Genomic DNA, 18515 nt, shown 5'->3' on the forward strand with positions numbered 1-18515 from the left:
TATTGCTGTCCTCATGGTGCAGATGAGGAAACCGAGGCTCGGAGGGAAGTTAACACACCAAGTACTAGAAAAGCTGGGACTTCAACTCAGCCATGATGCTGCGGTGTCTCAGAGAATTCCAGGGAAGACTAAACAGATGATGCACTAAAGCACAAGAGGTTAAGTGTTCAATAAAAGCAGCTAATATGACCAAAGAAACTGCTTAAATTGTGCTTCTCACTGGGCATACCACTGCTGGGAGGAGGACAGAACGATCTTAATATAAAAGACTTTGTCCCTAAGACCTGAATTACTTCGGGGTGTGGGGGCATATTGAGGCACTGTAGAGGTCCCCAACTAGAGAGAGGGAGTAAAGAGATCTGATAGAAGAATTCGATGGGTGGGTACGAGAACTGGAATACTTAGGAGGGTGGAGAGTGGTTGCCAAGAGAAATAAGGCAGATGTGGGACCCTTCTGCCAGAACCCCAAACCTGATCCATTTTGGCATTAGCGGGGAACTTGTCTCCGAAATTTTGTAGTACCAAGACCCAGAAGAATCCAATTAAGGAGGGATGGATGTAAAGAGATTAAAATGGTTGGATGGATGGTGGCAGAGATGGTTAAATGGACGGTTGGCTCGATGGATTAGGAGATGGTTGAGTGATGAGATGTACGAATGAATGGACATAGATGGGAATATGGAGGGACAAATGGATGAATGGAGAGAGTTGGTTGGAGAAGACGGACACGTGGGATAATAGATGAGTGGATTGACGGAGGAACGGGTGCTAGATGGGGGGTGGGGTAGGATGATGGATGAATAGGGTAGAGAAAGTTGAATAAAGCAAGACATATGGGTGGGATGATGGATTGGAAGACGGATGGACAGAGGGAGATGACGGAGAGATAGCTGGGTGGATAGAATTGGCTAAGTAGATGAGAGGAATAGATGATGGTGGGACACATCAACTGGATAAACTGCTAAGGGAATGAATTTTGAGGGATCTGCTTGGGAGAAAGCTTCTTGACTTGGCCTTCCTAGATAGGCATCAAGCAGTTCATAAACCCTCTAGAATCACACACCAAACTGTAATGGGTCCAGTCTTCAGTAATTCTCAAAGGGGTTTGAGATTCCCCAAATTTTCAGAAAGACTGATTTGTGCTGTATCAGACCTTCCCATTCATTGTTGTCTTCTGTCATCCCCCACGGCCCCCAGAATGGGAAAGATACATAATTTCATAATATTAACAAAATATTAATGACATCCCCTTGCCCATCCCTGTTGGGTTAATCCAGGTTAAGTAATAAGGCCCATGTGCCAAAGACGCCAGGTGTTGGAAAGCTGTGGCAATTTTTAGACCTGTGTTCAGCGTCTGGACTTCCGGGTGAATTCTGAGGGTCTGTGGCATCTGGCTGAAGTCTCTGCTTTTCAAGAAGCGCGACATCCTGGCTCACATGTGGAAAGGGGCGTCGGGAGCCCCCTGGGCTCTGCGAAGGCCCACTGATTCCTGGGGGGTTGCCAAGAGAGCAGGGTGGTTCAACCTGACCTGGGCCTTGGCTGGCTGTAGCCGCCCGCCACCCCCGACGTGGATGTTGACCGTGGTGGCATAGCTGAGCCTCCTGGCTGGGGGCGCTGGGGGTTGAGGCTGGGGTGGCGGTGAAGGTGCCCGTGACGTGGGGGCGGAGGAGGGCCAAGGGCCCCGGGAGGCCGGGGGAGCCTCTCCTCCAGGCCCTTGCCGCCGCGCCAGGCTCTGGCTGATGTATGAGGCTGCCAGGTATCTTGACAGGGCAGCTGCGTTGGAGCCCAGGAGCTGCCGGGTTGTGAGTGGGGGACTGTGGGGTGGGCTCAAGTCTGACGACTCTGACCTGGCAACGTGAGAGACCGCGTGGCCTCCTTGTTTAGACAAAACCACCGTGGTCTGGACTCGGGTGGGTAACAGGCCCTGAATGTCCCGAGGGCCCCCTTGCTCAGGCAAAGGTGAGGCAGCTGGAACATGGTCGTTGGTGAGGCTCTTCTGCTCCAACAAAGGTGTCAGTTTCTGACCCTGGAGGTCTGTGAGGCTTTGCTCCTCAAGCAGAGGCGCAGCAGCTGGACCCTGGATGTCCGGGAGGCCTCCCTGCTGGGGCAAAGGTGGGAGGGCTTGGACCTGGGTGTCCGTGAGGCCTTGTGGCTGCGGGGAAGGTACGGCAGCTGGAACCTGAAAGTGTGGGAGGTCCCGGGGCAAGGACGGCAGAGTGTTGGCTGGGGTCTGATGGTCTAGGTGGCCTCCATGTGCAGGCAAAGGTGAGGTACCCGGAACCTGAATGTCAGGGAGGTCGTGTTGCAAGGGCACTGGGGTGTCAGCTGGGATCTGAGGGTCTAGGCTGCTTCTGTGTATAAGCAAAGGATCGACGGCTTGGCCACAGGCAGTGGCTGGGGACTGAACAGCCCTAGAATCTCCTTGCTTAGTTAACGGGGTGTTGGTTGAGCTCTGGCTGTCCAGGTGGCCTTCTCGCTTGGGCGTAGGAGTGGCGGCTAAAGCCATGACATCAGAGCAACTTCCCCGCTTAGGCAAAGCTGGGGTGATTGGAACTTGGATGTCCACGTGGCATCCTTGCTCAGGAAAAGAGGTGGTAGATGGAACCGGTATATCCACGTGGCCTCTATGCTCCGGCAAAGGAGTGGCAGCTGGAACTTGGATTTCCGGGTGGCCTTCTTGATCCGGCAAAGTTGTAATAGCTGGCATCTGGCCGTTGGGGGGGTCTTCCTGCTTGGGCAAAGGTGTGGTGGCTGGAATCCGGATATTCCAGAGGCCTCCTTGCTCAGGCAGAGGGGTAGCAGCTGGAACCTGGATGCCCAGATGGTGTTGCTCAGGCAAACTTGAAACATTTAGACGCTGGCCGTCCAGGCAGCCTCGCTGCTTAGTCACAGCTGTGGCAGCTTGAACCTGGGCAGCAGGGCTTAGGGGGACAGATTCCTGGGCGCAGGTCAGCGAGAAGGCCAGCTCACATACGAGCACATGTCCAAAGGCAGGCAGGGGCCCTGTATGCAAAGCAAGGTGGAGAGAGTTAGGATGGATGCCCCCACATGGGCTGCGTCTGCCAACCACATACCTGGACCTCACCTGGCTCAGCCTGCTCACGGGGCAGGCAGGGCAACAGCTGCGGCTGGGCCAGAGCCCGTGGCCGGCGGCGGGGGGCGTTGGCTGATGCCCGGGTCTCAGCCCGCTGCATCTGCTGGATCCGCTCGCTGTAAAGCCGGGCCAACTCCCGCACTCGGGACGCTGACCTCTCCGAAGTTGGGGCTCCTGCCTTCCCGCTTCCGCTGCCTCCACTTAGATCTGAATCCTCCAGGATCAGCAGCGGCTCTGGGAAACCTGGCCGGGCCGGCTGCCCCTGCTCCAGTGCCCGCCAGGCACTCCGGATTTCTGAGCAAGGGCGGAACTCCAGCTCATCTGGGAATTCCTGACCTTGGGTGACATCCCGGGGCTGGAAAGCTGGGTATGATACTCCTTCACCCTCCTCTTGGCCTGCCCTGCTTTCTGAGGAGGGCTCTCCCAGTTTTCCAGAACTGCTTCCAGGGAAGAGCTCTCTCCTGGTGGCTAGAGCCTCATCCGGCTCCTGCAGAGGTCCCTGGAGCCAGGAGTCACAGGGGAGGGTGGGAGCGTTGGAGAGACTAGGAATGTCGGGGACACTGGGTATGGCTGGAAGGCAGGGCATTTCAAAAACACTGGAAATGTCAGAGAGACTGGGAAGGCGGGGCATTTGGGGAATTTCAGAAAGGCTGGGAATTTCAGGGAGGTTGGGTACATCAGGACTTTTGGAAAGGCTGGGAATGTCAGGAATTTCAGCCGCAATGGAACTTTCAAGCCCCTCTAGGACGTGGAGTGGGGAAGGGCCCCGTTCATCCGTATCCAGCTCTTCTTCCTCCTCCTCTTCTGAAGAGTCCCGGCTGGGCGGGGCTTGGAATGCGAGGGTGTCACTGTCGCCTGGCACCTGGGAATCTCCGGGGAACTTGGGAATGTCATGGGGGGGTGGCTGTAGTGGGCACTGAGGAAGAAGCCCAAGGTATCAGGGTGCGTTGGCCCCCCTGACCCCCAGGCTGTGCCTGCCCAGGCCCAGAGCCCCAAGGACACCGTGAGGGGACGCCCGACTCACCCCTGGATCCCGGAGGCCTCTTTGGTTTAGCAGCTCCAGGATTTCTTCAGTGATTGAGGTCCCAGAGGGGTCCAGCGTGGGGGGCCCAGTGTCCTCCAGGTCCTCAGGGGGTTCAGAAGCTGGAACTGGTGGCAGAGGCTCTAAGGGCGGGTAGAGCTCCCCCTCACTGCCAGTGTGCTGTGAGGAAGGAAAGGAAGGAGGGCAGGAGTCCAGGGCCCCATCCCCCTCCTCCCTGAGACAGAGGAATCCAGTCCCCAGCCCCCTTCTTCTTCAGACCCAGCACTTTGGAACCCAAGCTCCCTCCTCCCTCAGACCCAGGAGTCCAGGACCCAAAACAAACCCTGTCCCAGGATGTTTCTCACCTTGAGTCTAGGCTTAGCTGGGGATGAAGACATGAGAAAGAGAAAAGAGTGAGATGTAAGAACAAGTGTTATTCCTTGTCATTGATGAGCTGCCCCTATCACCCCTCCCTCACGAACTCTGGGCATCCCCGGGAACAGACAGACAGACAGGGACGGAGCAGGCCGGGGTGGGTGGTCCCTCACCGTTCTGTGGAAACATGACGTAAGGGTCCTTCAGGGGCTCTGGAGGGAGGACACAGTGATGTCAGGGGCCAGGTCCCACCTGATGCCTAGTTCACTTTTAGGTGAAGGGTACTCACCAGACTGTCTGCGGCCACGGCGGGTAGTGGCGGGTCCTGGAGATGGAGCTATGGGAGAGGCGGATCAGAACCTTGTTAGGAGCCCAGCTCCAGGCTTCTGGGGGAGGAGTGGAGGGAGAGGGAACTCAGGGTTCCATCCCTTTTACCTGTGTTCCTTCGTCCAGGGGTGAAACTTCTAGCATCTCGAGGTCGGGGAGACCCAAGTGGAGGTGTCAGGGGCTCTGGGATAGACTTACTTTTAGGAGCACCTGCAGGGAGAGATTTGGGGTAACACTTTACTTTTTCTTAGAAGTGATTCCTCTACTGCCACACCCTCCCAACACAGGGCCCCAACTCACAGTGCAGGCTGTTTTCAAGGAGAACTTGTTTTGCCTGAAAGAGACAAGGATGAGGGATGAGGGGGCTGGTCCCTGAGCACCCCAGTCACGGTCCAGGGAAGCTGCTGGGCTTCCCTGCTGGCGCAGTGGTTGAGAGTCCGCCTGCCGATGTAGGCAACACGGGTTCATGCCCCGGTCCGGGAAGATCCCACATGCCGCGGAGCAGCTGGGCCCGTGAGCCATGGCCGCTGAGCCTGCGCGTCTGGAGCCTGTGCTCCGCAACGGGAGAGGCCACGACAGTGAGAGGCCCGCGTACCGCAAAAAAAAAAAAAAAAGGGTGCTACTACATGTCAGGTGCCTTACACGACTGATAATGACTAATCCTCACCGCAACCCTATGAGGTTGATGCTATCATTCCTCCAGGCGAGGAAACTGAAGCCAGAGAGGTTAAATTACTTGCCTAAAGTCACAAAGCAGGGATGTGATGGAGCTGGGATTGAAACCCCGGCAACGTAACGCTGCAATTTAACTACCATGTTCTAAGACGGCACCCCCTGCAGTCAGGGTTTTTCGGTGTTACTGGGGGAGGGGAGTCTCCAGCACCCTGAGGACCCCCCGCGGGGGCAGGAGCTGTACCTTGGCAGGGATGGAGGCGGGGTGATTCTCAAAGAAGAGGCGCTGGAGACAGTGAATCCACAGCCTCTTCTCTTCTTGGTTCTTGGCCTGGGGGCAGGGTGGGGTGGAATGGGGAGCCAGGGGTGAGGTCTAGGGACTGGGGGATCCCTGCCCGCCCAGCCCCACCCTCTGCTCACCTGGAGCAGGTGTCTGTGCTTGGGAATGGTCAGATCAGACACCTTGAACCCTAGAGGGTCTCGAGGGCTCTCAGTCACACTCAGGTTGCAACACTGGATGAGGGGCAGAGAGGGGAGGCAAGTTCAGAGGCCTCAGACTCATCCATGTGCCCCTCATGTGTATCTGGGTCCCTACCCCCTAGAAAGATGTCCCCTTTCCCCCTGTCAACCCTCCCCACCAGGCTGGGCTCAGCTCTCCCTCACCAGCCCTCCCCGCCTCATCTGGATCAAGAAGACATGCCTGCCCATGAAGATGCTTGTCTGGTGGGCAAATCCAGGTCCTCCCCCTCCAGGCCTGCACCACCCGTGCATCCCACTGGCCTCACCCCTCCTTATTAAACCCTGCCCCCCCACCGCGGACTCAAGAAAACATGGCCCTTTTAAGCTGGGTTGTCCCTCCTTGCGGATCCTGCCCCCAGCCTTTAGGTCTACAGGTATGCGTGTATAGAACATACCTGGCAGGTAACATTCTGGCCCTGCCCCATCCCTGAACTCACGAAGATGTGGCCCTTGTATGTGTATTCTGGTCCCCGGCGCTTGGCCACGAGCAGCATCCGTGAGAACAGAAAGAGCAGCCGTTCACCCCCTCGAAGTCGGGGGCCGCCCCCTCCACCACCTCGGAATGCGCCCTCCAGCACCAGCTCGCCAAAAGCACTGAGCTCCGGACCGGTCCAGCCACCCAGCCGCCGCTGCACCTCCTGCCGGGACCACGCCGGGTGCAGCGGGCACAGGAACACACCGGTGGGCGGTGTACGCATACCAACACAGGGGGGTTAGCAACCAGACTGCGCTGTCCCAGCCCGCCCTCCAACGCACGGACCGAACCCCGCAAAGGCCATCACGCCCGCTGCCCCCCATGCCGCCGGTCCCAGCCCTCTCCCAGGGGTCACCTGGAGGCGCGCAGCGTGCTCCTGCTTGCGTTTCATGTCATTGATGTACCAGGCGACCGCTGTCATGGACACGATAGCCTCCTCCACCAACTCGCGGCCCCCGGCGTCTGGGCCCTCCACCCAGTGCTTGCCTAGCTCCTGGAGGGCAGCCACCAGGCACCCAGGGAGTGGAAGAGGAACAGAGGAAGAAAGAATGACAAGGATAAGAGAGAGACACAAATAAAGGCAGGGGCAGAGGCAGAGAGAGACAAACAGGCAAAGACACGAAGTGAAATCAGCTGGCGCCAGCCCCCACTGCCAGCAAGACCCTGCCCCAAGCACCGGCCCAGTTTCTAGGGACCGGATGCCTCCCCAGGCCTTGCCCAACTCGTCCAGGGTCCAATCTCCAGATGTTCACCAGGTGGCCAATGGACAGGACCTTGCCCCTCCCCAAGCAGCCCCCCAGGGGCCACAGCTGACCTGCAGCAGCAGATGGTACTTGAGGATGCGCTGAACAGGCTTCAGCAGGAAGCTCTGCAGGGGCAGTGAGTGGTGGAGCTGGGCCTGGCGCTCCTGCAGCCACAGGGCTGCTGGCGGAGACACTGACAGCTCCCGGAGCAGGGCCAGGGAGCTGGGGGCACAGCACAGGTCAGGGAGACTTGCAGCTACAGTGGGCAAGGCCGGGAGGGGTCAGGGAGTGGCCAGGGTTTTGGAATTCTCAGGGGCCCACCCGGGTCGGGGTGGGTTAGGGAGAGGGTGGACGCTGTCACGGTATGGCAGGAGCTGGATGGGTCCGGGTGGAGGGAGCTTGGCTGGCACATCAGCTCGTGGGCACAGCCTGGGGCCCCGCAGGGGCTCCTTGGCCCTCACCTCGGGTAGTTCATGCAGTACAACGTGTAGATGTCAAAATCCTCGCTCTGTGGGCAGCAAGGGCGTCAGGGAGACCTCAGTTCCCGACTCCCCATGACCCCCCCGCAACGCCTAGCCCAGGCCTGCTCCCCCCTTACCCAGGCCCCAGCCCAGGCCCTCGCCTCACCCTCTGCACGAAGCACTCGGCGATGCCCCCGGCACTGCTGCTGCCCTCCAGGTCCTCCAGGAGCTCGCTGTGGAGGGGAGAGGAAGGGTGAGGGGGCGCCCTGCCCCCCATGGGAGGACTCCAGGAGACTGGGGCCCTGGTGGCTGCCAGGATCTCTCAAGGGATGTCATGTCCATACGAAGGGTCCTTTGATCGCGACATGGGGGACTGCAACCTGCTCAGACTTTGTCCTTGGTTACCATTACATTCCTCGGCCCGAGGTCTTGTCACAGCTGGCATGAGCCTGGGGCATCTCATGGCACAACCCAGGGAGAGGGGTGTCAGGACGCTCAGAGCTGTGATATCTTAAGATCCCACTGTGACCCCGAGACCCTGTCGTGACTCACGAACCTCCTGCAGTAACTTTAAGTGTAATTAGGGAATTCCCTGGTGGTCCAGTGGTTAGGACTCCGCGCTTTCGCTGCTGGGTCTGGGTTCAATCCCTGGTTGGGGAACTAAGATCCCACAAGCCAAGCAGTGCGGCCAAAACATAATAATAATAAGTGTAATTAGGTGTCATCAAGACACTCGGTGTCATGCTCCTTGGACTGAGTGGCCAACCATTCTGGTTTGTCTGGGACTGAGGGGTTTCCCAGGATGAGCCGGTCACACAAATGCTCACACTGTCATGATCCGCAGGCCCCACACAAGCCTTGGATTCATCACGATCCCAGACCTGACATAGCGATAGCCCCATCTCGCTGCCTGGACCCATCCCGATATTTGGACCTCAGCTGGGCCCTCAGGCTCCCATCCACCTCACTCCTCCACCTCTCTGGATCCTCACTCCCCATCATGACCCCTGCCCAACGTCATGACGCCCCGTGTTCCAGACTGGACAGGGCACTGTGGGGTGCCAAGGTTGGGGTTAGAACACAGCCTGCCTCCCCGACCCCCCGAGGCAGCGCTGCTGCCCATCCCACCCGTCCCTGACCTGCTGAACTCGTAGATGTCCTCAATGTTGGCAAACAGCGTGCCCACCTGCTCCGCGCTCAGCCCCAGAACCCCGCCGTCCAGCAGAGGGCCCAAGTAGTCCTGTGGGAATGACTGGGGTTACAGGGGTGGAGGGGCTGGCCTGGGTCCCCACTGCACTTGGGTGCCTACCCGCCTCACCTCCACGATGCTGCGGAGGTCCCGGACATAGGCCCGCTCCGTCTCCACGATCTCACGGGCCACACGCTCCAGCCTCGAGGGTTTCGCCGAAGCTGGGGTCCCCACGGGCGACAGATGCAGGCGGATGGGGGGCCCCGGAAGGGGCTCTGGCCTGGAGGCCAAGCAGGCTGGGGTGGGCCCCGGAGCCGGGTCCCCCTCTGAGCCCACTGTGCTCAGGGATGTGGAGCTCCCAGAACCTCGGGGGGAGGCCATGGCGGGGGTTGCAGGGGCTGCTGGGGGTGTGGAAGAGGCGATCAGGGGGTCTCCCCAACTGAGTAAGTGCGCTTAGCCCCCACGCTCACCCACCCCTGCTCAACAGCTCTCCCATGGGCTCCCTGCTCCCCTCACTGTGCCCTGTCCTCTCCCTTCAGGGTCCTCTCTGGACTGCTTGTCTCCATTCCTTAAATCCACCTCCATGTGTCATCCTGGGGGAACTTTATTAATTGGCCTGATTCTGTCACTCCCATGAGTATAACCCCATTCCTGCCCTCAGGGTAAAGTCCAGATTCCTCAGATCCACAGGGGCCTGTGCAAGGTGGCCATTAGAGACCTTTCCAGTCTGCTCTCGTCCCGACACACCACTTCTTACCCTCTGGACTCCAGTCACACTCAGCTTCTTTCAGTTACTCAAATAAGCAGCCTCTTCTCACCTCTGTGCCCCTGCACATACTGCTCCCTCTGTGCAGAACACTCTTCCTTGCCTCGCTCAACTCATTCCTCCTCATCTTTCAATTCTCAGTTTAGATGTCCCCTCCTCCAGGAAGCCTCCCTGGACCTCCCAGATTAAGTTCTCACAGTCCCCGGGGCTTTCCTCATCCCAGCCCTGACCACTCTATGCTGGGCTTCCCCTCTGGACTATCATGGTATGGGGATGGGTCCATCTCCCGGACCAGACCTGAAGCTCTGTGCATGCAGGGCTGGGGCTGTCTTGGTCAGCCTGTGTTGCCAGCACTGGGTCAGCCCCAGAGCGTTGCAGTGTCTTTCATGAAAGAATGAATGCCCAGCAGGCTCCACCCCTCCCTCACAGGCTCACCTGTCCGAGTCTCACACACAGCCGCACAGTCACACACTTCACCTCTGCGGCCGAGGCTAGGGCTGGGTTTGGACAGGCCCAGTCCACGGGCTCCTTCGGGCATGGCTGAGTGGCTCAGCGGCTTCTGCAGAAAGACCCCCTTCCTGGATATCAGGACCCCATAGGCCTCCCTGCCCCCCACGCTCAGAGGCTGAGCGTGGTCTAAACAGTCTGAACAGTGTGGTCTAAATCCTGGGAGGGGGCCCTGGGAGTAACTACTGGGGGAGACAGAGGCAAAGTGATAGAAAGAGGGGAGCAAGGAGAGATAACACTGAGAAAAAGATGGAAAGGGTGAGACAAAAGAGTAAAGCGAGCGAAAGAGTCGTCCAAGCTGTGAGTCTGCCGTGTCTGGGGCCGGACGCTCAGGGATCCTGGGAACGTTTGGGCTCCGGCTGGAGCCGAGGGCGAGGGGCAGGGCTGGGAAAAAGCCGTGGGCGGGAGGCCGCGGGGTCCCAGGGGAGGGCGGAGGAGGCTGGGGGACCGGATGCCAGGGTCCTGCAGACGGCTCCCTCCCCCGCGGAGAGCTGCGAGTTGGGGCGCTGGCCCTGAGTTCTCGACCCCCTCCAGCCAGTCCCTCCGTGATCCACTCACTGTTCCCACCGCCGCAGCTCCCCTGCAGCGCCTCCCCACACCCCTCTAGCCCCCAACTCCCGCCAGCTCCTCCGCTCGCCCCCCGCCGGCACGCCCCCTCATTGTTCAGCGGCAGCGGCGCCGCCCCCTCCCCCAACCCGTCGGGGCCCCTCGCCTCCCCCCTCACCTCCCGGGGAGTCTCCAGCCCCGAACCGAGGCAGCCCAGTTCCTATTCGACCCTAGCACGGTCCCCGGGGAGGCGCAGAGCCGGGACTCCTGGGTCTCTCTGCAAGTCAGGGGTTTGAACTTCGGGCTCTCAGGATCCGTGAACCAGAATCCGGGGTCTCTCGGAGGATGGGGTGCAGTGGTCCAAATGTCTTTGGTCCTCTAAATGGACGATGCTGGGGGCGTCGACTCTTGAGTCTCAGATGGGGGTGCTGGGAACCCAAATTCCTGAGTCTTCTAGATGGGGCCGTGGGGTGGGGGGGCCGGATTCCTGAGTTCCCCTAACTCTAAGAGCAGGGATTAAACCAACTCCAGGAGGGAGCGCAGGGAGCCCCAAATTCCAGGGTCCTCTTGAAGTAGTTGGCGCTTCAACCCCAAACGGGCTGGATGGGGCGCTAGGAGTCCGTATCCCAAGTTCCTCAAACCCGGGGAGTCCTGGGCTCAGCTTTCTGGGAAACTCTGGAGGGAATCTCCGGTCTGGGATCCTAAATTCTTGGAAACCGGGTGCAGGAAGCTCGGCCTCCAGGGTCGCGCGGCGCTGATGTCCCGGACTCCTAGCTCCTCCAGGAGGGGGCGCTGGGCACCTGGATATCTGGGGTCCTCTAGCCTGGACGCTGGGGCCTGGGCTTCGGGGTCCCTCAGGACGCGGTGCAGTTTCGGGAGGCTGGAGTCTGCGACTGTGGACCCCTCAGGCTCCGGGATGGGTGGCGCCGGCTCTGGCGGCGGCGGCGCCACATACATCTGTGGCTGGAGAGCCCGGTCCCAGCAGTGGGGCGGGGGGCGGTCGCCTGGGGCTTCCCCTCCCCCCAGCCGCCCGGGCTCATATCCTGTTCCCGCCCGCAGGGGGGAGGGGCCGCCTTCCGGCCGGCCAGCCAACGAAGGGTTAAGACCCCTCCTCTCTGGTTTCTGAATATTCATGAGAAGGCGAGTCCCAGGCAGGCTACACCCCCACATTCCAAAAGCCTCGCGGACTTTTCCCTTTTACAGCAAGAGCCTTCCAGGCGTGAGAATCCGGAACTGGTAACGCGCTTTCTCCTATTGGCCAATCCAAAGATTCCTATTTGTATATGCAAAGACGAGGCGGAGCAATCCATCAAGGTCACGTGGCCAGGAATGACTGAAAGAACCCGCGGCGCAAGGGTGCGGCCGGAGCTCCAGTGGCGCAATCGGTTAGCGCGCGGTACTTATATAACAGTGCGAGCGGAGCGATGCCGAGGTTGTGAGTTCGATCCTCACCTGGAGCACTTTTAGTTTTCTCTTACCGGTTTTTGTCAATTTATGCATCTTATTAATCAACCCGAACATCTATATCACTTCAAAGAATGAACGTTTCGGTCTCCTGAATTTTTAAGCTGGGAGGAATCCTGGGACTCTGGTGACGATCTGTTAGGGAGTGTTTTCTGTTGTGGGGAGATGCCGTTTTCCTCTTGGTCACCAGGGGGTGGTATTGCCTCTTAGATGCCTGGTAATTTGAGTCTGCAAATCAGTAGGAGATGTGTCAGGCTGTGGGTCCTCAGCAAACTGCCTATGTGATACTGTCTCCTCCATCTTTTTGTCTTGGATTCCCGCCCCCCCACCGTCCCCCAGTTTTATTGAAATGTAATCGCCGTATAACACTGTGTTAGTCCAAGGTGTACAAAATAATAATTTTAGATACGTATAAATTGTAAAATAATTACCACAATGTTTAATTAACATCATTATTTCACACAGTCACTATTTTGTGTGTGTGTGTGTCTTGGAGTTTTCTCTCTTTCTCTCCCCATTTCTGAATCGATTTATTTTTTTTTTCAACAAATTCTGAAGCTTGTGACCACTATGTGACTGGTTCCTGGGTTTAGGGTTTAGGTGTGAGTGATACAGCAGTGAACAAGACAAAGTCAGAGTCCCTGCCCCTGAGGATCTGACATTCTAGTGGGGGAGGAAGATTGCTATAAACATAAGATCTAAGTACATTTGATGTGTTAGGTGGTGATAAACATCTTGGAAAAAATACAGAAAGGTAGGGAGGATGGGGGTTGCAATAATAGTAGTCAGGGACCATCTCACTGAAGAAACATTTGAGCAGAGACCTGAAGAAGGGGAGTAAGCTGTTGGGATACCTGGGGGAGTATTCCAGGCAGAGGGAACAGGAAGTGCAAAGTCCCTGTGGCTGAAGTATGGCAAATGCACTGTTTGGAAGCCAGAGTGACTAGAGCAAGAGTAATCAAAGATGAGAGCCAGGCTGTGTAGGCTGGTGAGGACTTAAGACTTTGACTTTTATGTGATCTGACTCAGGTGTCATGACAGCTTCCCTCTGGTTGCCTAGTGGGGGAGTGGGGAAGAGACTGAGGGTAGGGGCCTGGGCCAGGAGACCAGGAAGGGGCTGCTATGATGGTTCAGGTGGGAGATGATGCCCGATAGAACCAGGGTGGGGGCCAGAGGAGGAGGCAGGAGGGTGGATTGTAATATCTCTTTAGAAGGTGAATCAGACGGGACTGACGTTGAATTGGGGTGTGGGGGTTGAGGAAAGAGTCAAAAGGAATGACTCTCAGGTGTTTGGCACTGGTAGCTGGTGTTAGGTGCCATTTTTGCAAGTGAGGATTTGTTAGTTCGTTTGTTTTCAAGGGGCAGAGAATCTGTTTTTCGCAAAGGGAAGGACCAGAGATGTGTTACTTCTTGTTCTTTCAGTGCCTGTGAATGTCGGCGTGGCTTGCTCTTCCTCTCCAACGTCTTTGGGTTTCTGGGTTTCTCTCTCTCTCTCTTTCCCAAACCTCCTCTCCAAGTATGGGGACCTGAGCCCTTTCCCAAAACGGGGCGCGGGGGCGTGGGTGCTTCGTGGAAGAGGAGATCAAAGGTCAGGGCCTGCCAGTGGGCGAGGGGAGAGGGCCAAGGAGGGCTGAGAGGTCACGGAGGCATGAGGAGGGGAGGGGAAGAGGAGAACACTCGATGGAGGGAATGGGGTGAAGAGAAATGGGGTGAGGAGGGAGGTGGAACAGAGGGGATGAAGAGTGTGGGCAGGGAAGGAATGGGTGGAGAGAGAAGGAAAGGAGGCCAGAAGGGGGAGGAGGAGGGGAATTGGAAGGAAAGAGAGGAGGGGATAGAGGACGGGGAATGGGCGGCTGGAAGGTAAGGATATTAAAAAGGGGAAGGGGAGAGGAGTGGTGGGGGAGGGGAAGAGCTGGGGAGGGTGGGGGAAGAAGGGGAGGGGAAGGTCGGCGCAGGAGGGTCTGGGCAGGAGGAACTGAGAGGGAGGAGAAGGGGTGAGGTAGGGAGAGGAGAGGGAAGTGAGGGGCGGGGGGAAGAGGGGTAGGAGGCCGCGACGGAAGGGGGCGGGGCGCAGGCACTGACGCGAGGCGGCTTCCTGGCGCTGGGCTCCTCCGCCCCAGTGTGGTTCTCGCCGCCTCTTGCCTTGTATGGTCCGAGGACGCTGCTCTCCCGGGGGCCCCGCCCCGTCCCGGCGCGGCCGCGACCCCCACCCCGCCTGGGGCGCGAGACCACGAGTTTCCAAGGCTCAGAAATGTCGAGATCTCGCAATCCCGAACTTCTCGAATTCCGACAGGCCAAGATTCTGGAATTCCGAAGGTCTAGGAGCCCGGAAAGCCAGAGGCTACAGTTCTGCGATTCCTAAACGTCTGGGACACCCAGGGTCTAGAAGTCGCCGAGACCAAGTCTGAGATTCCCCAGTGTTGACATTCTAGAATCCTGAAGGCTTTCAAGCTGCCTCCGCCGAGATGCCGAAAGCCTGAGTCCCCCACACTCTCCGATCCTGGAAGGCCGGGCGGTGGGACCCCAGGACGCCCCGGCTTCCGGGACGACCCCTCCCCCACCCGCCGCGCCGGCCTCCTTCGCTTGCGCTGGGCTCGTGCCCCGGCACATTCCGTCCTCCCCACTCCGCCCCGCCCTCCTCCCTCGGCCCCATGGGGACGGAAACATCCCGTCCCCGCCCGCGCCCGGCCGAGAGCTGGGTCAAGGATCCCGGCGGGACGGGAGCGCCTCCCACGCCCCGGGAACTGGCTCTCCAGGTTCCTACCCGGTGATCTCACCTGGCCCCGCCCTCTCAGGTGAATGGCCGGGCCAGGTGACGTCACTTCCTGCCAGGTAAGCGCCGCTGGCAGCTCGGCTCCGGGGAGGTTTGGAGGAGCTATCGGCTGATTCCATCCCGCTTCTAAAAAAGGCCACACCGTCCTCCCCTCCCATCTCACTACCTCTAGACCGCAGAAGAGCCAGGATTCCAGTTTACACACAGATTTCTTTTATTTAAAAATTCCAAAAAAAATAAAATTTTAACAATATATATTACTTCATATATTATAGTATACTTATAACAATAATTAGTCCATCGTTTCCAATATTACAAAAAAGAGGAAGAAAAATACAAGGGAAACAGACGACCCAATATATATAAATACTATAAAATCTATTAGAATAAATAAAGTCGTCATAAATAAAAGGCCCAAAGGCGTGGGTGGGTGGGTGGGAGAGCAGGGGGTTGGCAACGGCTTTGGCTGCTTGTTTTTGGAGGGAAATTTGAGCACCAGGATTCCCCTTCAGGGGAGGATCCAGTCACCATCAGACACCGGAACCTCAGGATCTAGAAAAAATTGGAAGGGGCAGCGGGGGCTTATTATTCACAGCATTGGGCGGGGGGAGAGGTGAAAGAGGCCTCACTACCTCCAATTTGCTACATTTTTTTAAGACCCCAGAAAACACTCCTTCCCCCAACAGCATGAACAGCTTGCACACCGGGGACCTGCCCCAGCGTTGGGTCAGGGGAGTGAGTTAATGCACTTTGGAAGGTGGGGTGAAGCTACTTGATTAAGAGTCCCTCAGTTCCCCCGCAGCCTTGGGACCCCTTGTGGAACCCACAGCATAAGAGAACTGGCCCCCCTTAAGATCCAGCTAATCTGCACTAGGCAGTCACTTGTCACTCCGAAACGGAGATACGATTGAAGATGGGGAGTCTCCTGGGGGCTGCAGATGGTTGGGGTGGCCCAAAAACCCCGGCCTCGAAGACAGGCGAGTCAGATCCCCCCAGGCTGCTGCCGCTGCTGGCATATTCGTCAGGATCAGATCCCAGGGAGTGCGCAGAGGGGCTCCGAGCCAAGCCACCCAAGGGCCCCCAGACGCTGCTGGGGGTGGCCCTTCGGCAGGAAGGACAACAGGCTGGGGTGGGGTCCCTTCGGGCCACCGGGGTCCCTGGGGCAGCAGAGAAGGCAGAGGGTGAAAGTGGAAGGTCCCCGGGTGGTGGTGGTGGGGAGCTGGAGGGTGAGAAGGAACACGAGGACAGGGAAAGGCCTGCTAGGCCTGCTGGTGGTGGCGAGGTTCGGCGGCCTGAGGGCAGGCCTGAGAAGCTGATGCTCTGGCGCAGCACGTGGGGGTGGCCGGAGGCACCCAGGTCCTCGCTGGGGTTGTGGATGAAGTGGCAGCGCGAGCCGTAGGGGCAGCGGCCCTGGAGGTAGAACTTGTGGCACAGTTCCGTCTTGTACTTGGGGTGGCGACTGGCCTGGCGCAGCTCACCCAGGCCGTGGGCAAACTGGCACTTGGCCCCATAGCGGCAGCGCCCGCTTTCTGAGAAGGTCCGACATAGCTCGGTCTTGTAGCGGGAGGAGGTGGTGGGGGTCGCAGTAGGCGAGGTGGGTGAGGGCGACAGCTCAGGGCCTGGACGGGGAGCCAGGGGCGCGAAGCCTGGGGGAGGGGGCACCCAGCCGCAGCTGCGACCCTCCACCAGGCTGGTGGAGCGGCCAGGCAGGCGGGCAGCCACCCCAGACGAGCTGGAGTCGGGTGAGCCGAGGCTCCAGAGTCCCGAGGAGGCCCAGGCCGAGCTGGACTCAGTCTCTCCGTGGTCGGAAGGCAGGTCAGGGCTCAGCAACTGGAGGGTCTGTGGGAACAGGGATCGGTCAAGACACCGAAAATGCAGGGTGACGCCCCGCCCCAGCTGCAGGGCACCTAAGAGCTTGCCAGTCCGGTTTGTGGGCTCCCAGACTGAGCCCCACCCGTCCGCAGAAAACAAACATGGGTTCCGGATCGCAAGGATCCCGATTTGGAGGTTCTGAGTTTATTCGCGATTGAAACTTATCCCGAGGGACCCAGGAATCCCGGCTCCCCCGGCTGGATCAGAGGGGCTCTAAAGTCAGGACACACCGCTGTCCTCCAATTTTCAGCCTCTGGGCCTCTAGGGATCTGAGGTTCTCCAGTTTCACAAGTGGAGGAGCGGGCAAAGTTAACCCAGGAGTCCGGATCTCTTCGGTTTTAGAGTTGCCAGAGTCTTCTGGGTCAGGGAGTGAAGAGACAGAAGTCGGCTCCCCCTCACCCTGAGACTCCAGCCCAAGAAACGCCTCCGCGCAAAACCGCACCCTCAGCAACTACCAGGGGTAAGCCAGGTGTGGGGTCATTTCCGCCTGCAGACAGCCCCCGTCTGAGAAAAGTTCTCCAGCTTTCCATCTCCGAGGGCCACCCCACCCGTGTTTGGACCGAGACCAGAAAGTCACGGGCTCCATTTTCACCTCCAGAGCATCACACTGGTCTGAGACGGGAGGCAGGGACCCCGGGCCGAAGTGTGAAGCACTAAGGAGTTCCAGTTTGAGAAAGGAGCCAGGGGTCCCGGGCGGGAGTTTGTGGCGCTAGAGAGCCCTGGTTTGAGAAGGGAGTCAGGCATTGCGGACCTCGGGGTGCCGATCAGCGGGGTCTCACCTCGTAGATGGCGGTGAGATCCATGGCGGCGCAGATGGCCGAAGGCTGAGGTACAGGCCGAAAGTGGGATCGCTGAAGTCAGGCTGCGGTGGGGTGGAAGAGCCGCCGCTTTTATCCAGCCAGAGGGGGGCGGGGCCTTGAGGAGTTGGCCCGGGCGGGCGGGGCCAGGAGGGGCACTTCCCGGACGCGCGCCCCCGGCTCAGCCCGCCCAGCCCTGGACCGGACCCCATCCGCCCGGCTCCCGGCCGGGACTCGCCTGAGGGGGGCCTGCGGGCGGTCGCAACACCGCGGGGAGTGCGTGGGGTGGGGGGTGTCGGCCCAGTTTTCAAAGGCTGGAGACTGAGGCGCGGAGAAGGGAACTGGCACGGAGGTGGGGGCAGGGCTCCTGGGGGAATTGACAAGGGCAGAGGCTGAGAGGGCGTGCGATCGAGAGACTGACCGACAGGGGCGGGGAGAGACGCACGGAGAGCAAGAGACAGAAATGGAGAGACCAAAGAGAAAAACACAGGGACACACACAGAGGGAGGGAGTTGCGCACACAGGGAGACATGCAGAGAGAGAGACAGGGTAAGGAGAGGAGGCGAGGTGGGGAGGCACAGATTGAAAAGACAAGATATAGTCGGTCCCAGAGAGACAAATTCAGAGCGGGAAGCGGGAGGGAGGGAGAGTCACATAAAGAAACAGAGAAAAAGGGAGAAAACTGGGAGAAACAAGCATCCACAGACAGAAATCCGCAGGAGCAAAACGGAGAGAGGAGACCCACGGGCCTGGTGGAGAATTCTCTTCTGAGACCTGCCGGCCTGGCACGGTCTCGCTCTCAAACAGCCCAGATCCGGAGACCTGGACCGCCCTCCCCGCCCCTACTCACGGGGGTTGGGGGTGGGTGTGGTTCTGGACACCTGGTGAGGCTGGAAAGGGGCCTCCGTTCCCAA

At 58.9% G+C, this 18515-nt stretch overlaps 2 protein-coding genes across 2 annotated transcripts; both read right to left on the reverse strand.

Moving 5' to 3' along the window:
- Window positions 1–1304: 1304 nt before the first annotated feature.
- Window positions 1305–10180, reverse strand: PLEKHG2 (pleckstrin homology and RhoGEF domain containing G2; the record flags this gene model as incomplete). The annotated part of the gene is made up of 18 exons (XM_082676993.1): window positions 1305–3003; window positions 3086–4010; window positions 4119–4295; window positions 4481–4497; window positions 4664–4702; window positions 4780–4827; window positions 4926–5027; window positions 5118–5151; window positions 5734–5820; window positions 5910–6002; window positions 6446–6646; window positions 6839–6976; window positions 7298–7448; window positions 7688–7734; window positions 7854–7920; window positions 8827–8927; window positions 9006–9274; window positions 10078–10180. The coding sequence occupies 18 exons, from the start codon at window positions 10178–10180 to the stop codon at window positions 1433–1435; spliced, it is 4170 nt and encodes a 1389-aa protein (XP_082533119.1). The 3' UTR covers window positions 1305–1432.
- A 4948-nt stretch (window positions 10181–15128) lies between these two features.
- On the reverse strand, window positions 15129–17652 carry ZFP36 (ZFP36 ring finger protein). The gene is made up of 2 exons (XM_082677199.1): window positions 17584–17652; window positions 15129–16771 (listed from the first exon to the last, which is right to left on the reverse strand). The coding sequence occupies exons 1-2, from the start codon at window positions 17605–17607 to the stop codon at window positions 15818–15820; spliced, it is 978 nt and encodes a 325-aa protein (XP_082533325.1). The 5' UTR covers window positions 17608–17652; the 3' UTR covers window positions 15129–15817.
- Window positions 17653–18515: the final 863 nt, after the last annotated feature.

This window comes from Grampus griseus (assembly GCF_964374135.1).
Source record: "Grampus griseus genome assembly, chromosome: 19".
NCBI lineage: Eukaryota > Metazoa > Chordata > Mammalia > Artiodactyla > Delphinidae > Grampus > Grampus griseus.